We start from the raw sequence: 25102 nt of genomic DNA, 5'->3' as shown, positions 1-25102 counted from the left end.
AACTCTGGCGATCGCCTGGTGATGCTGGTTGTAATTCCAGGCGAAACATCACGCTACTTGAATTGTAAATGCTGCAGTGGGTTTACTCTCCAACACAGTGGTGCACTGCACTATTAACTAACTGGCACGTTCTGTTTACGTGACAAACCTTACTAATTTGCTGTGTCAGGTGGTGGCGGGTCTAACGACACATTTATATTTACGCGATCTAACTGAGACCCTGCTATCTTGAGTGGTTAACACTTGAGTGGTTAAAACTAAATGAATTTAAACTTTTGTTGAAGGGCCAGTCACGTCCTGCTTTGTCACAATCCCTCCCACCGCTGCACACGGCCTGATAGCGGCGTTGCTCCATATCCGCAGGGGTTTGTTTCCCTCTTGGGTCATGTCCCTTCCCGTGACGTCTTCCTGCATAATTATCGCGCCCCACTGACGTTGCCTTCACGGTCTCAGCGGTGTGATACATCACGTGTTCTCCGATGCAGGTGTTCCTCTCCCAGTCTCTCGGTGTCAGTCCCTGCGTGGCGTCTCTCTCTCTCGACGCTTTCTGTGCGGAACTTCTCAGTTGTTTTTGTCCGTTTTCTTGGCTGCTGACCATTTGTCCGATGAGTTTGTCTTAGCAGGAAATGCGCACCAATTTCACTCTTTTATCATCGTCATCAGCCGTGATCTATTCCCTGCTGGATGAAGGCCTCCCAAGCCACCTCTCACAATCCTGCGATGCAATAACGATCTACCGGGCACCTGCTCCATGACACACGAGCTCACGTCATCGCTCCATCTCTTCCGCCTGGACGCGTTCCGTTTCCTCGGCTGCCACTCCTCGATCGTTCTCGGCCATCGTCCGTCCCTTCTCGCGCGTCATGCGTCCGGCCGTAGCAAAGCCCAAATGTTTCTGTTCCAAACCAGTCAACACAAGCTCGCATTGGGTCTGTCATCTGCATTGGGTCTGTAATCTGCATTGTTCCGCTTTTTGTCGCGTCGTCAGCGTGAGACCAATTACACGTCGACCGCCATGAATTTCCACTGCAACTTTTTTGGTTTGCGTTCCGTTTTCTTTGTGGGTTTCCGTTGCATCCGACCCGTCACTTCACAACAGGAAAGCACATACTGATTGGAAACTCGCTCCGTTCGACGCGCTGCGATGTTGCTATCCAGCGTCAGATTATCGATGTGCTCCGAGCTGCTATGGCTCACCTTTTAACTCCTGTCTCTTTGTTCCGTGTTTAATGTCTGTTATGCAAACTGCCTCTCTCACGGAGGCGGCGGAGAGAGTGGGAAAGTGGGGGGGGGAAAGTGGGGGGAGGGAGTTTTGAGAAACTTGTTTCAATTGCCATGCCGACAGATGTAATGGAACCGGCGACCTCCGGATCGCAAGCCCAGTGCAACGCCGACCACCAGCACTGTGGCAGCTGCTGTCTTGTGATTCTCGGTTCGCGAGGTTAACACCGTACGACACGAGGGTGGCTAAAATCATTCTCGTTTTTGCATTCGGTGCTGCAACAGTGTAGTGGTCAAGTGTCGCACTGGACTTGTGATCCCGAGATCGCCGGCGCACAGAGGTTTGGGTGAGACCCGTGCGATTTGGTGTGATGCGTGGCATTTGGTGAGACCCGTGGGATTTGGTGTGATGCGTGGCATTTGGTATGATCCGTGGGATTTGGTGGAACCCTTGGCATTTGGTAAGACCCGTGGCATTTGGTGTGATGTGTGAAGTTACGTAAGACCCATGGGATTTGGTGGGACGCATGGAGTTTGGTGAGACGCGTGGGGTTTTGGTGGGGCACGTGGGTCTCTGCGTGTGGAATGTGGAGCTTCTACGCTCGGGTCCGTTCCAATCTCCCCCCCCCCCAACCCTCCACTGGCCCTAGTGTAGACCCCGATCCGGCCTCTGCCGCCGCAAGTTGGCACGGGCTTGGCAAATTCACGCCAGGGAGGAGTTCACGCGGCTCGTTTACCGTTCGCACCGAGGTGGCGGCGAGAGTTTAATTAGCGGAGGGATGTTTTGACGTGGTCTCGAGAGGCCACCGGGCCGGGTCGCAGAGGGACGCGGTGCGGCTGTAGCGGCGATCCGCGGGGTTTGTCTCGGTCCCCTCGGTGTGATTATATTCTTTGTTGTGTATTCGAGAGTTTTGCGTCAAACTTTGGACCCATATCTGACAAGGCCCTTGACTATACACATCTGGCAGTCGATCAGCATTGGTTCGAGCGAGCCTGGCTCTGCTGGTGAGACACTGAATGTTGAAACCGGTCCAGCGTTTGCTTGTGCTGAATCAATATATGCAAGGCTTGAAATCAGTCCAGAGTTTGCTTGCTTTGAACCTGCGTTGAACCAATATAGGCAAGCCTGACTCTGCTGATCAGGACCCATAGACTTGCATAGGAACCCACAGGCTCGTACAGAGACCCATAGACTCACACAGGAAATCCATAGACTTGCACGTAGAATCCTTGGACTCCAAAAGAGACCCATAGACAAACAGAGACTCGTAGACTTGCACAGAGACTCGCACAGAGAGGTGACCTGCAGTGTGGTAATTGAGTGGTTGCGATTTTTTTGAGTTGGTGAGTGTTGTTGCGACCTGCAGTACGGTGGTGGCTGTTGAACACAGCGTGGGGTACAGACAAGGGGTGAAGTTCACGGGAACGGCCCCCGTGATGGTGGTGGCAGTCGTAGCGATGGAAGAGTGTTTTGGAGGCAACAGACCCATTGCCTCTATAAATAACTACACAAAGTTGGTTGTGCGACAACGTGACCGGGCTGGGTTAGTCTGAGTGGTTTTCGCGTGTATTTATGAGCTGCCCCGCTGGTGTTGAGACTTTGGAATCCAGGGGGTCGCCGGTCCGATTCCGTCTCCCACCGCAGGGGGATGAAGAGGTGGGGGCTGGTTTTGTAAATCCTCACGCCGCTCTCTGCGCGTGCAGTGGCGGTGGTGTAATCGTGTTGCTCGTGAGAGCTCGGATGTAAGGCACCATGCTGGTGGGGTGGGGGATTAGTACTCGGTGGCTAGGAGATGTTAACTACCTCGCCTGGTATGCAGGAGGTCGTGGGGTTCGATCCCGACCTCAACGCCTGAATATTTGGAGTTTGCACGTACTCCCCATGGTGGCGTGGATTTTTCTCCAGGTCCTCCGGTTTTTCCCTCCTCATTTAGAATCAACCTGCGTTTAGCGTACTTGGTTGCTATGAATTTTCACGTGATAAGCCACTTAGTTGAGCTGTCCTTTGTGGCCAGGTCGCTTCTGAAAAAGAGCTACATAGCTCAGTGGGCCTGACCTGGTAAGAAAAAAGAAATGTGTAGTTTTTTTTAGTGGGAGATGCGACTCAGCGACAGCGTGTCCGCTGCTTGTTGAAGGGGCTTCGCAGTTCGAATCTAGCAGGCTGCCCTGGTTAATACTGCAGTGTGTGTCGACCACGAAATACTGCCGACTGCGTACTACGCGCCGTCTGCTTCACTTACAATAAAGATCCCGCAACGCCATTCAGAGCGAGTAGGAGGCCCCAGCGTCACAAATCCAACTTTTAAGAAAAATTATGCCGCAAAGTCGTCCGTTGAGGTTACGCAGCAGCAGCAGCGGCAGTAGCGGTCATCGCCACGCACTGCAAAACGCCGGCCGGCTGCAGCAGCAGCAGCAGCAGTAGCGGCGCCCTCCTGCGTGGCGATCGCCCTGCAGCCCCATGGGAGCCACAGTGCCCACAGCGGCCGCGCGCTCCTCGGCTACCGCTGCTGACGACGTTGGGCAGACCGAGTCGCCCGGGGGGACAACGGAACCTGGTCTGGGGCTTTGAGCCGTCGCCTCCTCCGAGACCGCGTGTCCTCGCGTGGCAGACCGGCACCCGGATTTTCCATTACCTGGTTTTAAGTCGTGTTTGGTAAGATTCGGTTTGCGTGGCTCACTGAATGTAGTGTAAACGCCGGGTGGCTGGTCAGCGCTGGAGCGAGTGGCTTGCAATCGGAAGGTCGTGGGTTCAGTTCCTGTTTGCGGGGGTGGGGGGGTTGGGGACTTCGAGGTCGATAAAATCGCTAGTGCTTTCTGGGGTTGTCCTAGACGGAGAGACTCGTAGACCCTACCATAAGAATGTGGAATTTGCACCACTGGCTCAGGGCTGCAGAGAGGCGAAGTGTTACCAATGCTACAATGCCCCCATGTGTCTCTGCGTCCCGTGTGTCCCGCACCTTCAGGAATGGCCAGCCGGTGAGATGGACGGGAAGAGCAACGGGGACTTGCGTGGACAGCGCAGAACGCACAGACGGTGAGAGTGAGTCGGAGCGATGGGCCAGTTGTGGAGGGAGTTCCCCTACCCGAGTGCTTATGGCCAGCTCCGGTTCGACAGCGGAGGTCTCACTCCGGATTAGTCCAGCGGCATTATCTTTTCATTTGCTGCGTAGTCCTGCTGTGCGGAAGCTACCTGGTGTGTCGCTCCACACGAAGCTCCGGGTCTTTTTGACCACGGGAAATGCCTTCCCGTCTCTGTGCTCGTGAAGCGTGCAGCCCTTTTAAAGGTTCAACACATTCAGGCGGGCCTCCCTACTGTCCATCCTGGGTTTAACCAGGCTGACATTTTGTAAGGCGCTCACAGATGTAGACACGGCGCCATAAGTGAGCTCCTTTGGCAGGTGGGGCAGTGCTGGCTCGGTCATGTAGCCTGCATGCCCAGCCACTATGTGCCCAAGCAGTTTGCTCAAGCAGTTTGGTCGGATCGAGGGAGCTAAATGGGCACGGCAGGGGCTGGAGAAGATATTGGCTGATGTGGTACGGGAGGATATGGAGCTGAGTAGACTTGCCGATGACCGGTACCGGCTGTGTCAAGATCGGCCTCTGTGAATGAGGAGGCTCGTGAAGGATGCAGTCGCCCTCCAACGACAGCAGAGGGCAGAGGAGCGACGCTCGCAACAACGAGCGTAGTCACCGGGCGGAAATAAAACGCTGCGAGGTGGCACAGTGGGGAGCACGGGTGGTTCTTCGGTCATCTCGGTCAACCCATGGCACCTGGGTCTCGCCCGTGAGCTGTCGGTGAGCCCGCCGCACTTGACGTGGCCTCGAGGTGCAACTAGCCCTGGCACAAGCGCCGTGGTGACGTCACCGTCACTCATTGGCGAACGGTGCTTCTTTTGTTGTACACCTGTGTGTGTGCGTGTGTGCGTGCGTGTGTGTATGTGTGATCGTGTATATATGGTGAGCAATAGTACAGCGGTTAGCACGCTGCGCTACAAACCCGGCAACCCGAGTTCGACTCCCCGCTCATGGCCAACACCAGGGAAGATTATTTGAACCAGTCCTGGGCCTCCCCTAGGTGGACTCTGCCTTAAATGAGTTCCTGGTGCGGTCTGTAAAACATCGCCACTGGCGAGACAAAGGTGGCCGGGCGTGATGCTGGCCACCCGCTTCCTCGTGCGCCGTGCCGGCTTTTGTAGGTGCTCACTAACAGCACTTGCCCCAACAGTCTGTCAAGGCTATACAGGAGATCTGTCTTTGTATCTTGTATGTACACGTGTGCGTGTGGGTGCGTGCGTGTGCGTTCATTGAGCGCAGCCCCCCGCCCGTGCCAGGCGAGGGGGGGGCGTTGAAGGCGTCTGCCGCGGGGGGCGCGCCGCCCCCCCACATGGAGCCCCCCGTGCGCTCGCAGCTCTTCTCCATCCAGCAGTTCGGGGCTCGTGACAACCTCGTCAAGTGCCTCCTGCTGAGCCGCGAGAGGGAGTACACCACCCCCCGAGACTTCCGGTGAGCGGGGGCCACGCACGAGGGTGGAGGGGGGGGGGCACGGGGGGCCACGCACGAGGGTGGAGGGGGGGGGGCACGGGGAGTTACGGGGGGTCACGCACGTGTACCCCGACTCCTGAACGTTGAACCCTGACCCTTGATGTGTGAACTTCGAACTCTTGACCGTGAATCTGTGCGTCTTGACTGTTTCACTTTCTTGCGACTGTTCTGACAGATCCCCGTGTCCCCCCTGCGTCACTTCGTCCCCGCTTCTCCATGTCACCCCGTGACTCCCCCGTGACCCCCGTGACCCCCCCGTGACCCCCCCGTGACCCCCCCGTGACCCCGCCGTGACCCCCCGTGACCCCCCGTGTCCCCTCTTGCCCCCGTATCCCCCCCGCGTCACCGCGTCTCCTCGCCTTAATGCCCCCGCTTCCTCATGTGACCCCCCCCCGTGCAGGTTCCACGTGGGCACGTACAACGTGAACGGGCAGTCGCCGGGCGAGGCGCTCGGCCCGTGGCTCGCAGGCGACCCCGAGCCGCCTGACGTCTACTGCGTGGGGTAAAGGTGGCCTCGCAATCCATCCGTGCGGCTCCGCGCGCGTGCGCTTAGTTCCGTGCGGCTCCCCCCAGTGTCTCCGCATCCCGTGTCTCCCGTGTCCCCATGTCTCCACTGTCCCCGTGTTTCCCTGTGTCTCCCCCGTCTCTTCGCGGTGTCTCCACTGTGTCTCATACCTGGATCTCCTCGCTGTTTCCCTTGACCCGTGTCTCCTCCCCGTGTGCCTACGTCCCCGTGTCTCTGCCCTAGGTCTCAACGTGAGCTGAGTGGGTTTTCAAGCACTGTGATATCATCAATAGGCCAGGGCTCTGTGAATGAGTGTTTGAGTGAGTGTTTTGGCTCGTGTGTGTGTGTGTGTGTCGGCAATTGCCTGAGTCAGTGTGTGTGTGTGTGTGTTAGTGGGAGAGTGTGTGTGTTCGTGTGAGAGTGAGTGTGTTAGCATGAGTCAGTGTGTGTATGTTAGTGTGAGAGTGAGTGTGTTAGCGTGAGTCAGTGTGTGTGTGTTAGTGGGAGAGTGAGTGTGTTAACGTGAGTGTGTATGTTAGTGTGAGAGTGAGTGTATTAGCATGAGTCAGTGTGTGTGTGTTAGTGGGAGAGTGAGTGTGTTAGCGTGAGTCAGTGTGTGTGTGTGTTAGTGGGAGAGTGAGTGTGTTAGCGTGAGTCAGTGTGTGTGTGTGTGTTAGTGGGAGAGTGAGTGTGTTAGCGTGAGTGTGTATGTTAGTGTGAGAGTGAGTGTATTAGCATGAGTCAGTGTGTGTGTGTTAGTGGGAGAGTGAGTGTGTTAGCGTGAGTGTGTATGTTAGTGGGAGTGTGTTAGCGTGAGTCAGTGTGTGTGTGCGTTACTGAGAAAATGAGCGTGTTCGCGTGAGTGTGTGTGTTAGTTGGAGAGTGAGTGTGTTAGCGTGAGTCAGTGTGTGTGTGCGTTAGTGGGAGAGTGAGTGTGTTAGCGTGAGTCAGTGTGTGTGTGTGTTAGCGTGAGTGTGTTAGCGTGAGTGTGTGTTAGTGGGAGTGTATTAGTGTGAGTCAGTGTGTGTGTGTGTTAGTAGGAGAGTGAGTGTGTTAGCGTGAGTGTGTTAGCGTGAGTGTGTGTTAGTGGGAGTGTGTTAGCGTGAGTGTGTTAGCGTGAGTGTGTTAGTGTGAGTGTATTAGTGTGAGTCAGTGTGTGAGTGTGTTAGCGTGAGTGTGTGTGTGTGTGTGTTAGTGTGAGTGTGTCAGCGTGAGTCAGTGTGTGTGTTAGCGTGAGTCAGTGTGTGTGTGTGTGTGTGTTAGTGTGAGTGGGTTAGCATGAGTCAGTGTGTGTGTGTGTTAGTGTGAGTGTGTTAGCGTGAGTGTGTGTTAGTGGGAGTGTGTTAGCGTGAGTGTATTAGTGTGAGTCAGTGTGTGAGTGTGTTAGCGTGAGTGTGTGTGTTAGTGTGAGTGTGTTAGCGTGAGTCAGTGTGTGTGTGTGTGTGTTAGTGTGAGTGTGTCAGCATGAGTCAGTGTGTGTGTGTGTTAGTGTGAGTGAGTTAGCGTGAGTGTGTGTGTGTGTGTGTTAGTGTGAGTGTGTTAGCGTGAGTCAGTGTGTGTGTGTTAGCGTGAGTGTGTGTGTGTTAGTGTGAGTGGGTTAGCGTGAGTCAGTGTATGTGTGTGTTAGTGTGAGTGTGTTAGCGTGACAAAACAACCTCCTACCTCCTCGCGGTGCCGGACGGGCAACACTGTCGTGGGCAGTGCTGTGGGGGGAGGGCCAATGCCCATTGGCCTCTCCCCTCATGGCGTCTGTGACCACCACAGTGGCTAAACGGGGGCTCTGGACGGGTGCGAGGGGCTGGTAACCCCTCCACCTTCAATTAACCACCACTAAACTACGAATTAAACATGAACCTGTAATTAATAAGCTTGTGCCGGAGGCCCCGGGGGGTCAGGCTTTTATGACGTCTCCTGGCCAAACCCCATTTGGCGGAGCCAGGAGATTGAATTTTAACCCTCGGGGCTCCTCCAGAAACAACGAAAAACCATTGCGGATGGCCACGTGGAATGTTCGAACGCTCACTGCGGAGGAGAGGCTGCCACTCCTCTGTCGGGAGCTGGACCGGTACCGCCTGGATCTCTGTGGCATTCAGGAGGTCCGGTGGACCGGTTCTGGCTCCTGCCACCATGAGGGGTGGACAGTCCTCTACTCGGGGCAGGAGACTGCCAAACAACAGGGTGTGGCTCTTCTTCTGAACAAAAGAATGAAGGGGGCGTGGGAGCGTGGCGGTGAGGTGTGGGAAGCTGTAAGCCCCAGGATACTTTGGGCTCGCCTTCCCATCAACCAGAGGCGAGGAGTGGTGGTCGTGGTTACTTATGCCCCCACCGAAGACGAACATCCGTGGAGGGATGCAGGCAAAGCCGATGAGTCGGACGCTTTCTATGACCTCCTGTCACAGGTGCTGGCTAAAGTGGCCACTCGGGACAGAGTCATCTTGTTGGGTGACTTCAATGCCCGAGTTGGTCATGATGCTGGCACCTGGTCTGGAGTGATTGGAAGGCATGGGCCAGATCAGCTCAATAATAACGGTAGGAGGCTGCTAGATTTTTGTGCAGCCCATGGGCTTGTAATTACCAACACGCTCTTCCGGCATCGGCGCATCCACACAACATCATGGATGCATGCCGGGTCCAAGCAAGAACATCTGCTGGACTACGTAGTGACGGACCAGCGGATGCGAGCCCATGTCCTTGACACCAGGACCTACCGTGGAGCTGATCTGCCCTCTGACCATCGACTAGTCATCTGTAAGATGCGCCTGCCATTCTTCCACTCCGGTGGTGGGTGTACACCCAGGATCCCATTCCAACCAAAAGTGGCCTGGTCTAAGTTAGCTGATGAAAGTTGCAAGCGAGAATTTCATCAGCGCTTGCAGCTGGGGTTGGCATCGTCCCCCACTCCACCTGATGTCGAGGGTAAATGGGCGAGGTTTAAGACTGTGACTCATGCAGCTGCAATGGCTGCTTTGGGTACGCGGTCCAGACCTCCCCGGGAACCCTGGCTGACGGAGGAGGTGTTCAGGTTAATTGAGAAAAAGCGACAGGCCCACTCTCATCGCCTACAGCATCCCACGTCAGAGAATGAGGAGGTTTACCGCAGTCTTCGCTCGGAGGTTCGGAGAGCCGTGAGGCGCTGTAAGGATGGGTGGTGGTCGCGGGTTGCTGAGGAGATGGAGTCTGCCTCAGTAGCCCGCGATCACAAATCACTATTTAACTCCATCAAAAAAGTAACCTGTAGCGCCACACCTATTACCATCATTAGAGGAAAAAACGGTGATCCAATCTCCGACCCCCAGGAACAGGTTTGCAGATTTGCTGAGCATTTCTGTGAGGTCCTGGGGGAGGGAAAATCTCTCAGCCAGGAAAACATCATGGCACAAAGTGGGGATAACCCTGCTGAGGCTGCGGTGCCTCAAATATTGGAAGAGGTCACCCCCTGTGAGTGGCTGGCTGAGGTACCAGCTGTTGAGGAAGTACTGAGGGCGATCCGGAGTCTGAGACCAGGGAAGGCACCGGGCAGAGATGATCTCCCAGGCGAAATGCTGAGGGAGGGTGGCGTTTGTGCACAGACTGCCCTATATGACATCATAACAACAGTCTGGACCACTGGACGGGTTCCGCAGGACTGGAAGGATGCCCTGGTGGTCCCCCTCTTTAAGAAGGGGGACCGTACCGACTGTAACAACTACAGGGGCATCTCACTCCTCAGTGTGCCGGGTAAGGTCCTGGCAAGGATTATTCAACATCGCCTTGCTAGGCATGCTGAGGAGAGGCTTGCGGAGCCCCAATGTGGTTTCAGGAAAGGGCGGTCCTGCACAGATGCCATATTTTCTGTCCGTCTGCTACAGCAGAGGTGTAGGGAATTCCAAAAAGACCTACATCTCTGCTTTATTGACCTGGTCAAGGCCTATGATACCATCAGTAGGACTGGGCTCTGGGTTGTTCTTCGTGCTTTCGGAGTCCCTGACCCTCTGCTCACGATCATTAAGGACCTTCATGATGGTGAGCGGGCCCGGGTAAAACTACGTGGCCGGGAGTCGGAGCCTTTCCCTGTACACCTTGGGGTGCGACAGGGATGTCCTCTGGCTCCCACATTATTTAACATCTATTTCGACTGCGTAGTTCGTGAAGCCTTCAATAGCTGTACCGGGGGAATTACCATTTGGTACAGATATAATGGGAGGCTGATCGACGCCCGGGTGCGATCAAGGGATGGCTCCCTATTGGTCAACCACGTTATGTATGCCGATGATTTGGTAATAGCTGCTCATTCAGAAGAGGAGTTGGAGACGCTGCTGCTGAGACTGGAGTGTGCCACTAAGAGGTGGGGCCTTACCATCAGCCCCACCAAAACTAAGCACCTGCCTGGGTATTTTGTACCATCGGGCACTCCGCCCCCACAACTCCCAATCGGTGATGGGGCAGTTGTGGAGAGAGTAGAGAGTTTCCCATACCTGGGCAGTGTGCTCATGACCGGCTCCAGTTTATCAGCAGAGGTCTCACTCCGAATCAGTCGAGCGGCAATATCTTTTCATCGGTTGCGTAACGCTGTGTGGAAGCTACCTGGTCTGTCGCTCCGCACGAAGCTTCAGGTCTTCTCGGCCACGGTCATTCCCTCCCTTCTCTACGCTTGCGAAACGTGGACCCCCCTAGTGGAGCATCTTCGCCGGTTGGAAACATTTAGGCTGGCCTGCCTACGATCCATCCTGGGTTTAACCAGGCTGGATTGTGTGAGGAGCTCACAAGTCCTTGAAAGATCTGGGCAAAGTCCCATCAGTGAGCTCCTCCGGCAGGCAAGGCTGCGTTGGCTGGGTCATGTAGCCCGCATGCCCAGCCACCGCATGCCTAAACAGCTTTTGTTTGGCCGGATCGAGGGGGCTAAACGGGCGCGGCACGGGCTAGAGAAGAGATGGAGTGATGTGGTACAGGAGGACGTGGAGCTGAGTGGACTTGCCGATGACTGGTACCAGCGGTGTCAAGATCGGCCTCAGTGGAGGAGGCTCGTGAAGGACGCTACTGGGCAGTTGGAGGCAGTCGCCCTCCGACAACAACGGAGGGCGGAGGAGCGACGCTCACAACAACGAGCGGAGCGCCGGGTGGCTAAAGCACAGCAAGTTGGCACAGTAGGGGGCACAGGTGGTGCATCAGCCAGTCATCTCGGTCATCTCGGTCAGTCGACCCGTGGCACCTGGGTCTGCCCCGTGACCTCCTGCCAGCGGGCGTTCGACACTTCACGTGGCCTCAGGGTGCACATGGCCTGGCACAAGCGTCGTGGTGACGTCACCGCCACTTAGTGGCGAATGGCGGTTGTTATTGTTGTTGTGTTAGCGTGAGTGTGTGTGTTAGTGTGAGTGTGTTAGCATGAGTCAGTGTGTGTGTGTGTTAGTGGGAGAGTGAGTGTGTCAGCGTGAGTGTGTGTGTTAGTGTGAGTGTGTTAGCGTGAGTCAGTGTGTGTGTGTGTGTTAGTGTGAGTGGGTTAGCGTGAGTCAGTGTGTGTGTGTGTGTTAGTGTGAGTGGGTTAGTGTGAGTCAGTGTGTGTGTGTGTGAGTGTGTTAGCGTGAGTCAGTGTGTGTGTGTTAGTGTGAGTGTGAGTGTGTTAGCATGAGCGAGTTGATGCGTGGGAAAGTGACCGGCGCCTTGCCAAGTGCGTCACCTCAACTCTGGAGCTCGTTGGCCCTTCGAGGCAAGGAGACCTGCGAGGCTGCTCCACATCTTCACTTCTCCACGAAAAACGCCTGTGTTTGAAATGGCTTTGTTTCTCTCTTCAGTTATTTTCAAACCTCTCTCTCTCACTTCTTGCCATGCATAGCGCAATTTATGATTTTAAGTTATAATTATGAATTATTATAAGTGGGTGAGTGAGTGAACTGTTGGGAGAGGGTTGTAACGTGGAAGTGTGGTGGATGAGATGAAACTCTCTTGCTGGTAGAGCAGGTGATCTGGGATTGAGCAGCAGCAGCAGCAGGATCTGGCCGAGGGAAGGAAGCCGTGGTGGTGGTGGTGGTGTTGGTGGCGCAGACGGCATTGGAAGTCGCGGTGAGCCGACGACCCGTTGACCCGATGTGCGCGACCTCTGCGTGTGGTGCCGCAGGTTCCAGGAGCTGGACCTGAGCAAGGAGGCGTTTGTGTTCAGCGACTCCCCCAAGGAGGAGGAGTGGCTCCGCGCCGTTACCGAGAGCCTGCACACTGGGGCGCGATACGTCAAGGTGCTCGCCCAGCCGCTCGCCCACACGCTCACCCGCTCAGCCAATCACCCAGCCACTCACCTACACACTCACCCGCTCAGCCAATCACTCAGCCACTCACCCACACACTCAGCCACTCACTCAGTCGCTCACCCACACACTCACCCGCTCAGCCACTCACCCAGCCGCTCACCCACTCACTCACCCGCTCAGACACTCCCTCAGCCGCTCACCCACACACTCACCCGCTCAGCCACTCACTCAGCCGCTCGCCCACACACTCACCCGCTCAGCCACTCACTCAGCCGCTCACCCACACACTCACCCGCCCAGCCACTCAATCAGCCGCTCACCCACACACTCACCCGCTCAGCCAATCACTCAGCCGCTCACCCACACACTCACCCGCTCAGCCAATCACCCAGCCGCTCACCCACTCACTCACCCGCTCAGCCACTCACTCAGCCGCTCACCCACTCACTCACCCGCTCAGCCAATCACCCAGCCGCTCACCTACACACTCACCTGCTCAGCCAATCACCCAGCCGCTCACCTACACACTCACCCGCTCAGCCAATCACTCATCCGCTCACCCACTCACTCACCCGCTCAGCCAATCACTCAGCCGCTCACCCACTCACTCACCCGCTCAGCCAATCACCCAGCCGCTCACCTACACACTCACCCGCTCAGACACTCCCTCAGCCGCTCACCCAAACACTCACCCGCTCAGCCACTCACTCAGCCGCTCACCCACTCACTCAGCCGCTCACCTACACACTCACCCGCTCAGCCACTCACTCAGCCGCTCAGCCAATCACCCAGCCGCTCACCTACACACTCACCCGCTCAGCCACTCACTCAGCCACTCACCCACACACTCACCCGCTCAGCCACTCACTCAGCCGCTCACCCACACACTCACCCGCTCAGCCACTCACTCAGCCGCTCACCCACACACTCACCCGCTCAGCCACTCACTCAGCCGCTCACCCACACACTCACCCGCTCAGCCACTCACTCAGCCGCTCACCCACACACTCACCCGCTCAGCCACTCACTCAGCCACTCACCCACACACTCACCCGCTCAGCAACTCACTCAGCCGCTCACCCACACACTCACCCGCTCAGCCAATCACTCAGCCGCTCACCCACACACTCACCCGCTCAGCCACTCACTCAGCCGCTCGCCCACACACTCACCCACTCAGCCACTCACTCAGCCACTCACCCACACACTCACTCGCTCAGCAACTCACTCAGCCACTCACCCACACACTCACCCGCTCAGCCACTCACTCAGCCACTCACCCACACACTCACTCGCTCAGCCACTCACTCAGCCGCTCACCCACACACTCACCCGCTCAGCCACTCACTCAGCCACTCACCCACACACTCACTCGCTCAGCAACTCACTCAGCCACTCACCCACACACTCACCCGCTCAGCCAATCACTCAGCTGCTCACCCACACACTCACCCGCTCACCCACTCACTCACCCGCTCAGCCAATCACTCACCCGCTCAGCCACTCACTCAGCCGCTCACCCACACACTCACCCGCTGAGCCAATCACTCAGCCGCTCACCCACACACTCACCCGCTTAGCCAATCACTCAGCCACTCACCCAGCCACTCACCCACACACTCACCCGCTCAGCCACTCACTCACCCGCTCGCCCACACACTCACCCGCTCACTCACTCACCCGCTCAGCCAATCACTCAGCCGCTCACCCACTTGCCCAGCCACTTGCTCAGCAGCTCACCCTCAGCTCGCCTGGACGTCCGCTGTGCCCGCCCTCGCATCTCTCGGCTCTCATTCCGCTTCTCTGCTTTGCTTCGGCTCCCCTTGGCGCGCGGTTCATCTGCTTATCCATCTTGTGGTGCACAGCGCATCAAGTAGCTTTTCGAAAGGCGCTGTGTACATGTGACTATTATTATTACTACCTGCCTGTGTGCACCGTGACAGTCTTCATAGGTGCTCGCTAACATCACTTGCCCCAACAGTCTGTTACAGGCTATACAGGGGATCTTTGTCTTTGTGTGTGTGGGCATCTTCTTTGTGCGTGTGCTGGCCACGCTGAGCGTGAAAATGCGTTTACGGAGTTGATGGTCCCCATGAAACGCTCATTCATGTGACCTGGCAGTCAGCCCCAACTCCACCCACCCCCACTCACCATCTCTCCCTCTCTCTCTCATGGCCTAGCGGTCAGCCCCAACCCCCCCCCCACTCACCATCTCTCCCTCCCTCTCTCATGGCCTAGCAGTCACCCCCAGCTCCCCCACTCACCATCTCTCTCCCTCTCTCATGGCCTGGCAGTCAACCCCAGCTCCCCCACTCACCATCTCTCTCTCTCAAGGCCGAGCAGTCAGCCCCAGCTCCCCTACTCACCATCTCTCTCTCTCTCATGGCCTGGCAGTCAGCCCCAGCTCCCCTACTCACCATCTCTCTCTCTCTCATGGCCTGGCAGTCACCCCCAGCTCCCCCAGTCACCATCTCCCTCTCATGGCCTAGCAGTCAGCCCCAGCTCCCCCACTCACCATCTCTCCCTCTCTCATGGCCTGGCAGTCATCCCCAGCTCCCCCACTCACCATCTCTCTCTCTCTCTCATGGCCTAGCAGTCAGCCCCAGCTCCCCCACTCACCATCTCTCCCTCTCTCATGGCCTGGCAGTCATCCCCAGCTCCCCCACTCACCATCTCCCTCTCTCTCATGGCCTGGCAGTCATCCCCAGCTCCCCCACTCACCATCTCTCTCTCTCTCTCATGGCCTAGCAGTCACCCCCAGCTCCCCCACTCACCATCTCTCCCTCTCTCATGGCCTGGCAGTCATCCCCAGCTCCCCCACTCACCATCTCCCTCTCTCTCATGGCCTAGCAGTCAGCCCCAGCTCCCCCACTCACCATCTCTCCCTCTCTCATGGCCTGGCAGTCATCCCCAGCTCCCCCACTCACCATCTCTCTCTCTCTCTCATGGCCTAGCAGTCAGCCCCAGCTCCCCCACTCACCATCTCTCTCTCTCTCTCTCATGGCCTGGCAGTCACCCCCAGCTCCCCCACTCACCATCTCTCCCTCTCTCTCATGGCCTGGCAGTCACCCCCAGCTCCCCCACTCACCATCTCTCCCTCTCTCTCATGGCCTGGCAGTCAGCCCCAGCTTCCCCACTCACCATCTCTCTCTCTCTCTCATGGCCTGGCAGTCACCCCCAGCTCCCCCACTTACCATCTCTCCCTCTCTCTCATGGCCTAGCAGTCACCCCCAGCTTCCCCACTCACCATCTCTCCCTCTCTCTCATGGCCTGGCAGTCAGCCCCAGCTCCCCCACTCACCATCTCTCTCTCTCTCTCAAGGCCTGGCAGTCAGCCCCAGCTTCCCCACTCACCATCTCTCCCTCTCTCTCATGGCCTAGCAGTCACCCCCAGCTTCCCCACTCACCATCTCTCTCTCTCTCTCTCAAGGCCTGGCAGTCAGCCCCAGCTCCCCCACTCACCATCTCTCTCTCTCTCTCATGGCCTAGCAGTCAGCCCCAGCTCCCCCACTCACCATCTCTCCCTCTCTCTCAAGGCCTGGCAGTCAGCCCCAGCTCCCCCACTCACCATCTCTCCCTCTCTCTCAAGGCCTAGCAGTCACCCCCAGCTCCCCCACTCACCATCCCTCTCTCTCTCTCATGGCCTAGCAGTCAGCCCCAGCTCCCCCACTCACAATCTCTCTCTCTTTCATGGACATCGTTGGGCGAGTTGAAAATTCGTAAGCAACATCTGTACTCGGAGGTCCATAATTGCCGTGTCAGACGTTGAGACAGCGCCGCTGAGATGCTGCTGGGTATGATTCTGTGTTTGGGTATGATGCTCATGCACTGCTGCGTGCAGTCGACGCTGGTGGGGGATGACGCTGGTATGATTCTGTGTGTAAGGTGAGGCTGGTGCGGCTGGTGTGACGATTCTGATGGTTTCATGTCAGGAGTAGGTGAGCCGTGAAACTGGTTGGTGTGATGCTGTGTGTGGTATGACGCCTGCACGACGCCATGTGCAGGTGAGGCTGGTGAGGCTGGTGGGGATGATGCTGCTGGTGTTCGCTCGGGAGGAGCACGCCCCGTTCATCTCCGAGGTGGAGGCGGAGACCGTGGGGACCGGAATCATGGGCAAGATGGTGAGGGCGCTCACCACTCTCACCACACTCACCACACTCACCACACTCACCACACTCCCTACACTCACCACACTCTCCACACTCACCCTGCTCACCACACTCACCACACTCACCACACTCACCACGCTCACCACGCTCACCGCACTCATCACACTCACCACACAAACCACCACACTCACCACACTCACCTTGCTCACCACACTCACCACACTCACCTTGCTCACCACACTCACCTTGCTCACCACACTCACCACGCTCACCACGCTCACCACGCTCACCCTGCTCACCACACTCACCACACTCACCACGCTCACCACGCTCACCACGCTCACCGCACTCATCACACTCACCACACAAACCACCACACTCACCACACTCACCTTGCTCACCACACTCACCACGCTCACCACACTCTCCACACTCACCCTGCTCACCACACTCACCACACTCACCACGCTCACCACGCTCACCGCACTCATCACACTCACCACGCTCACCACACTCTCCACACTCACCCTGCTCACCACACTCACCACACTCACCACACTCACCACACTCTCCACACTCACCCTGCTCACCACACTCACCACACTCACCACGCTCACCGCACTCATCACACTCACCACACTCACCTTGCTCACCACACTCACCTTGCTCACCACACTCTCCACACTCTCCACACTCACTACGCTCACCACACTCACCACACTCACCACACTCACCACGCTCACCACACTCACCACGCTCACCATGCTCACCACGCTCACCACACTCACCACGCTCACCACGCTCACCACGCTCACCACGCTCACTACACTCACCTTGCTCACCACACTCACCACGCTCACCACGCTCACCACGCTCACCACACTCACCACGCTCACCACGCTCACCACACTCACCTTGCTCACCACACTCACCACGCTCACCACACTCACCACGCTCACCACACTCACCACGCTCACCACACTCACCTTGCTCACCACACTCACCACACTCACCACGCTCACTACACTCACCACGCTCACCACACTCACCACGCTCACCACGCTCACCACACTCACTACGCTCACCACGCTCACCAGGCTCACTACACTCACCATGCTCACCACACTCACCACGCTCACCACACTCACCACACTCACCTTGCTCACCACGCTCACCACGCTCACCACACTCACCTTGCTCACCACACTCACCACGCTCACCACGCTCACCACACTCGCCACGCTCACTACACTCACCTTGCTCACCACGCTCACTACACTCACCACGCTCACCACACTCACCACACTCACCTTGCTCACCACGCTCACCACACTCACCACGCTCACCACACTCACCACGCTCACCACACTCACCACGCTCACCACACTCACCACGCTCACCACACTCACCTTGCTCACCACACTCACCACACTCACCACGCTCACTACACTCACCACGCTCACCACACTCACCACGCTCACCACACTCACCACGCTCACCACGCTCACCAGGCTCACTACACTCACCATGCTCACCACACTCACCACGCTCACCACACTCACCACACTCACCTTGCTCACCACGCTCACCACGCTCACCACACTCACCTTGCTCACCACACTCACCACGCTCACCACGCTCACCACACTCACCACGCTCACTACACTCACCTTGCTCACCACGCTCACCACACTCACCACGCTCACCACACTCACCACACTCACCTTGCTCACCACGCTCACCACGCTCACCACGCTCACCACACTCACCTTGCTCACCACGCTCACCACACTCACCACGCTCACCACGCTCACCACGCTCACCACGCTCACTACACTCACCTTGCTCACCACACTCACCACACTCACCTTGCTCACCACGCTCACCACGCTCACCACACTCACCACGCTCACCACGCTCACCACGCTCACCACGCTCACCACGCTCACCACGCTCACCACACTCACCTTACTCACCACGCTCACCACGCTCACCACGCTCACCACGCTCACCACACTCACCACACTCACCTTGCTCACCACGCTCACCACGCTCACCACACTCACCACGCTCACCACGCTCACCACGCTCACCACACTCACCACACTCACCTTGCTCACCACGCTCACCACGCTCACTACACTCACCACGCTCACCACACTCACCACGCTCACCACACTCACCACACTCACCTTGCTCACCACACTCACCACGCTCACCACGCTCACCACGCTCACTACACTCACCACGCTCACCACGCTCACCACACTCACCACACTCACCACGCTCACCACGCTCACCACACTCACCTTGCTCACCACACTCACCACGCTCACCACACTCACCACGCTCACCACACTCACCACGCTCACCACACTCACCTTGCTCACCACACTCACCACACTCACCACGCTCACTACACTCACCACGCTCACCACACTCACCACGCTCACCAGGCTCACTACACTCACCATGCTCACCACACTCACCACGCTCACCACACTCACCACACTCACCTTGCTCACCACGCTCACCACGCTCACCACACTCACCTTGCTCACCACACTCACCACGCTCACCACGCTCACCACACTCACCACACTCACCACACTCGCCACGCTCACCACACTCACCACGCTCACTACACTCACCTTGCTCACCACGCTCACCACACTCACCACACTCACCTTGCTCACCACGCTCACCACGCTCACCACGCTCACCACACTCACCACACTCACCTTGCTCACCACGCTCACCACACTCACCACGCTCACCACGCTCACCACGCTCACCACGCTCACTACACTCACCTTGCTCACCACACTCACCACACTCACCTTGCTCACCACGCTCACCACGCTCACCACGCTCACCACGCTCACCACGCTCACCACGCTCACCACGCTCACCACACTCACCTTACTCACCACGCTCACCACGCTCACCACGCTCACCACGCTCACCACACTCACCTTGCTCACCACGCTCACCACGCTCACCACACTCACCACGCTCACCACGCTCACCACGCTCACCACACTCACCACACTCACCTTGCTCACCACGCTCACCACGCTCACTACACTCACCACGCTCACCACACTCACCACGCTCACCACACTCACCACACTCACCTTGCTCACCACACTCACCACACTCGCCACGCTCACCACGCTCACTACACTCACCACGCTCACCACACTCACCACACTCACCACACTCACCTTGCTCACCACACTCACCACGCTCACCACGCTCACTACACTCACCACACTCACCACGCTCACCACACTCACCACACTCACCTTGCTCACCACACTCACCACACTCACCACGCTCACCACACTCACCACACTCACTACACTCACCACGCTCACCACGCTCACCACACTCACCACGCTCACTACACTCACCACGCTCACCACACTCACCACACTCACCACACTCACCATACTCACCTTGCTCACTACACTCACCACGCTCACCACACTCACCACACTCACCTTGCTCACCACACTCACCACGCTCACCACGCTCACCACACTCACCACACTCACTACACTCACCTTGCTCACCACGCTCACCACGCTCACCACGCTCACCACACTCACCACGCTCACCACGCTCACCACGCTCACCACGCTCACTACGCTCACCACACTCACCACACTCACCACGCTCACCACACTCACCACACTCACCACGCTCACCACACTCACCACACTCACCACACTCACCACGCTCACCACGCTCACCACGCTCACCACGCTCACTACGCTCACCACGCTCACCACGCTCACCACGCTCACCACGCTCACCACGCTCACCACGCTCACCACGCTCACCACGCTCACCACGCTCACCTTACTCACCACACTCACCACGCTCACCACGCTCACCACACTCACCACACTCACCACGCTCACCTTACTCACCACACTCACCACACTCACCACGCTCACCACACTCACCACACTCACCACGCTCACCTTACTCACCACACTCACCACGCTCACCACACTCACCACACTCACCACACTCACCACACTCACCACGCTCACCACGCTCACCACACTCACCTTGCTCACCACACTCACCACGCTCACCACGCTCACCACGCTCACCACGCTCACCACACTCACCACGCTCACCACGCTCACCTTACTCACCACACTCACCACACTCACCACGCTCACCACACTCACCACGCTCACCACGCTCACCTTACTCACCACACTCACCACGCTCACCACACTCACCACGCTCACCACGCTCACCACACTCACCACGCTCACCACTCTCACCACGCTCACCACGCTCACCACTCTCACCACGCTCACCACGCTCACCACGCTCACCTTACTCACCACACTCACCACACTCACCACTCTCACCACGCTCACCACTCTCACCACGCTCACCACTCTCACCACGCTCACCACACTTACCTTGCTCACCACACTCGCCACACTCACCACACTCACCTCACTCACCACACTCACCACGCTCACCACACTTACCTTGCTCACCACACTCACCACACTCGCCACACTCACCACACTCGCCACACTCACCACACTCACCTCACTCACCACACTCACCACGCTCACCACACTTACCTTGCTCACCACACTCGCCACACTCGCCACACTCGCCACACTCGCCACACTCGCCACACTCGCCACACTCACGCTTGCCACACTCGCACTCAATCGCCTAAAACACTCACCAAACTCGCGCTCACCATGTTCACCATGCTCATTCACCGCACTCGACACTCGACACGCTCACGCTCACCAACACCCGCCGTCCGCCACTAAATGATGGTGACGTCACCACACTCGCTCACGTCTGTCTTGGCGTGCGCGTCGCTGTGCGTGCGGCAGGGCAACAAGGGCGGCGTGGCGGTGCGCTTCCTGCTGCACAGCTCGGCGCTGTGCGTGGTGAACGCTCACCTCGCCGCACACACCGAGGAGGTGGAGCGCCGCAACCAGGACTACCGCGACATCGTCTCACGCCTCTCCTTCCCGCAGATCGACGCCACCCTGCCGCGCCTCTCCATCCCCAACCACGAGTGAGTGGGCCACCCTGCGGGGGTCCGCCCCGGCCACGCGCGACAATCTGACCCGGCGTGGCCCAGCGGCAGGGGGAGTTGTTCGCCGCTCGTTGCAGAATTGGGTGGTTCGAATTCCGGCAGGCCGCCCTGGTTAATGCTGCGTTGCGTATCGACCGCGAATGACTCCCGCTCACCTTGGCATCTTCGCTCCCGGTGGCCCGTCGTGGGCGGCCGCCTAACAGTTCAGAAATTTGCCCATTTATGGAAGAAAGTGGGCGTGGCGTTGGCTGAAGGGCTGTGTCTTTGAGGATCGTTAAACGCGATTAATTGTATCGATTCTGCTCCATAGTAAACAAACATCAAAAAGAGTGGGTTAATCGTAATTTGCGGGTTAATCACCGTGCCGATTCATTGCCAATTGATCCGTGGATCGAGTGATGATGTGACACGCCCCCATTCATTGATTGCCTAATATTGGCGAGATCGGTGATTCCGTCGCAGTCCGGTTTTATTGTTACCGCAGCGCCGAGCCGACCTGCAGCCTGAGTGGGCTCCGCGGGGGAGGGGGGGGGGTAGCAAGTGTCACTTGGCCTTTGTCTCCCGGGCAGCATCATCCTGTGGCTGGGCGACCTCAACTACCGGCTGACTGAGGTGGACGTGGAGAAGGTGAAGCTGCTCATCGAGGACCAGGACTTCCAGACGCTGCAGCAGCATGACCAGGTTGGGGGGCGGGGGGGGTCGCCCAGAGCCGGCCATTGTGTGTCGAGCCTCAGCCGAGTCCACGCCTGAGCGATCGGTTACGCAACTCGGGTGTGCGTGTGTCTGTGGCCGTACGTGTGTGAGTTTGTGTGGCTGGCCGTGCGTGTGTGTGTATGCGTGTGCGTGCGTGTGCGTGCGTGCGTGTGTGTGTGTGCGTGTGTGCGTGCCTGTGTGTGTGCGTGCGTGTGTGTGTGTGTGTGCGTGCGTGCGTGCGTGTGTGTGCGTGTGTGTGTGCGTGCGTGTGTGCGTGCGTGTGCGTGCGTGTGCGTGTGCGTGCGTGCGTGTGTGTGTGTGCGTGTGTGTGTGCGTGCGTGTGTGCGTGTGCGTGCCTGTGTGTGTGTGTGTGCGTGCGACGGAGGGGCAACCTTTGTCTGGTGCGGCGTGCCAGCTGAGCCAGCAGAAGGGGAAGAAGGCGGCGTTCTCGGGCTACTCGGAGGGAGCCGTCACCTTCCAGCCCACGTACAAGTACGACACGGGCTCCAGCAAGTGGGACACGAGGTGCGGGGGGGGCGCGAGACACGCTGCACACTCGCCATGCAGTCGCTGCACAACGCTGTCCATTGCTGTCGCTGACTATGCTGATGACGTCACTCACTGCCTCTGACGATGCTGATGACGTCACTCACTGCCTCTGACGATGCTGATGACGTCACTCACTGCCTCTGACGATGCTGATGACGTCACTCACTGCCTCTGACGATGGTGATGACGTCACTCACTGCCTCTGACGATGCTGATGACGTCACTCACTGCCTCTGACGATGGTGATGACAATGCTGATGACGTCACTCACTGCCTCTGACGATGGTGATGACGTCACTCACTGCCTCTGACGATGGTGATTGCCGCTGTGCCCCCCGTGCGTGGCCAGCGAGAAGTGCCGGGTGCCGGCGTGGTGCGACCGCGTGCTGTGGAAGGGCCCCGGCGTGCAGCTGCGGCGCTACGGCAGCCACATGGAGCTGTGCGTGAGCGACCACAAGCCCGTCAGCGCCGTCTTCGACATCGCGGTGCGCGGGGGGCGGGCAAGGGGGGGAGGGGAGAGGGGGGCAAGGGGGGGAGGGGCAAAGTGGGTTAGGGGAAAGGGGGGCGGGCACCTGGTGGACGTGGTTGTGGTGGAGGTGGTGGTGGACATGGTGGTGGTCGACATGGTGGTGGACATGGTGGTGGTGCACGCAGTGATGGTTGACATGGTGGTGGACATGGTGGTGGTTGACATGGTGGTAGTGTACACAGTGATGGTTGACATGGTGGTGGTGGACATGGTGGTGGTTGACATGGTGGTGGACGCGGTGGTGGTCGACATGGTGGTTAACATGGTGGTGGTGCACGCAGTGATGGTTGACATGGTGGTGGTTGACATGGTGGTGGTTGACATGGTGGTTGACATGGTGGTGATGGAGGTGGTGGTGGACGCGGTTAACGTGGTGGACGTAGCGGTGGGCATGGTGATGTACGACGTGGTGGACGTGGTGATGGGCTTTGTGATGGACGTGGTGGTGTGCACTGTGGTTGTGGACGTGGTGGTGTACACTGTGGTTGACGTGGTGGTGGTGGTGGTGGTGTGCACTGTGGTTGACGTGGTGGTGGTGGTGGTGGACGCAGGTGAGCGTGCTCGACACGGGGCTCTACAAGCGCGTGTTTGAGGACGTCGTCAAGACCATGGACAAGATGGAGAACGAGTGCCTCCCCTCGGTGACGCTCAGCCAGCGCGAGGTGACGGCGAGTGCGTGTGCGTGTACACGCGTGTGCGTGTACACGCGTGTGCGTGTACACGCGTGTGCGTGTACACGCGTGTGTGTGCGTGTACACGTGTGTGTGTGCGTGTACACGTGTGTGTGTGCGTGTACACGTGTGTGTGTGCGTGTACACGTGTGTGTGTGCGTGTACGCGCGCGTGTGTGTGTGCGTGTACGCGCGTGTGTGTGTGCGTGTACGCGCGTGTGTGTGTGCGTGTACGCGCTTGTGTGTGTACGTGTACGCGCGTGTGTGTGTACGTGCGTATACACGCGTGTGTGCATGTACGCGCGTGTGTGTGTGTGGGTGTACGCGCGTGTGTGTGTACGTACGTGCGTGTACGCGCGTGTGTGTGTACGTACGTGCGTGTACGTGTGTGCGTGTACGCGCGTGTGTGTGTACGCGCGTGTGTGTGTACGTGTGTGCGTGAACGCGCGTGTGTGTGCGTGTATGCGTGTGTGCGTGCGTGTATGCGTGTGTGCGTGTACGCGTGTGTGTGTACGTGCGTGTACGCGCGTGTGTGTACGTGCGTGTACGCGCGTGTGTGTACGTGCGTGTACGCGCGTGTGTGTGTACGTGCGTGTACGCGCGTGTGTGTGTACGTGCGTGTACGCGCGTGTGTGTGTACGTGCGTGTACGCGCGTGTGTGTGTACGTGCGTGTACGCGCGTGTGTGTGTACGTGCGTGTACGTGCGTGTGTGTGTACGTGCGTGTACGTGTACGTGCGTGTACGCGCGCGTGTGTGTGTGTACGTGCGTGTACGTGTACGTGCGTGTACGTGCGTGTACGCGCGTGTGTGTGTGTGTACGTGCGTGTACGTGAGTGTGTGTGCGTGCGTGTACACGCGTGTGTGTGTGTACAAGTGGGACGATTATCTGAACCGGTCCTGGGCCTCCCCTAGGTCGATTCAGCCTCAAATGAGTACCTGGTGCGGTGTGTAAACATCGCCACTAGGGA

At 58.0% G+C, this 25102-nt stretch overlaps 1 protein-coding gene across 1 annotated transcript in view; it reads left to right on the top strand.

Annotated features, from left to right (window-relative positions):
* LOC144735875 (type II inositol 1,4,5-trisphosphate 5-phosphatase-like) overlaps positions 1–25102 on the top strand; it is a 46788-nt gene that overhangs the window by 2753 nt on the left and 18933 nt on the right. Inside the window, exons 2-11 of the mRNA XM_078618438.1 lie at positions 4185–4255; positions 5536–5724; positions 6164–6265; positions 12360–12474; positions 16490–16606; positions 21484–21671; positions 22262–22373; positions 22801–22910; positions 23284–23419; positions 24015–24125. Of these exons, the coding sequence (XP_078474564.1) occupies positions 4203–4255; positions 5536–5724; positions 6164–6265; positions 12360–12474; positions 16490–16606; positions 21484–21671; positions 22262–22373; positions 22801–22910; positions 23284–23419; positions 24015–24125 (1233 nt within the window). The 5' untranslated portion in view covers positions 4185–4202. The remainder of the gene's footprint in view (positions 1–4184; positions 4256–5535; positions 5725–6163; positions 6266–12359; positions 12475–16489; positions 16607–21483; positions 21672–22261; positions 22374–22800; positions 22911–23283; positions 23420–24014; positions 24126–25102) is intronic.

Source organism: Lampetra planeri, chromosome 57, assembly GCF_965212315.1.
Source record: "Lampetra planeri chromosome 57, kcLamPlan1.2.h2, whole genome shotgun sequence".
NCBI lineage: Eukaryota > Metazoa > Chordata > Hyperoartia > Petromyzontiformes > Petromyzontidae > Lampetra > Lampetra planeri.
This window is presented reverse-complemented; position numbering and strand designations above follow the sequence as displayed.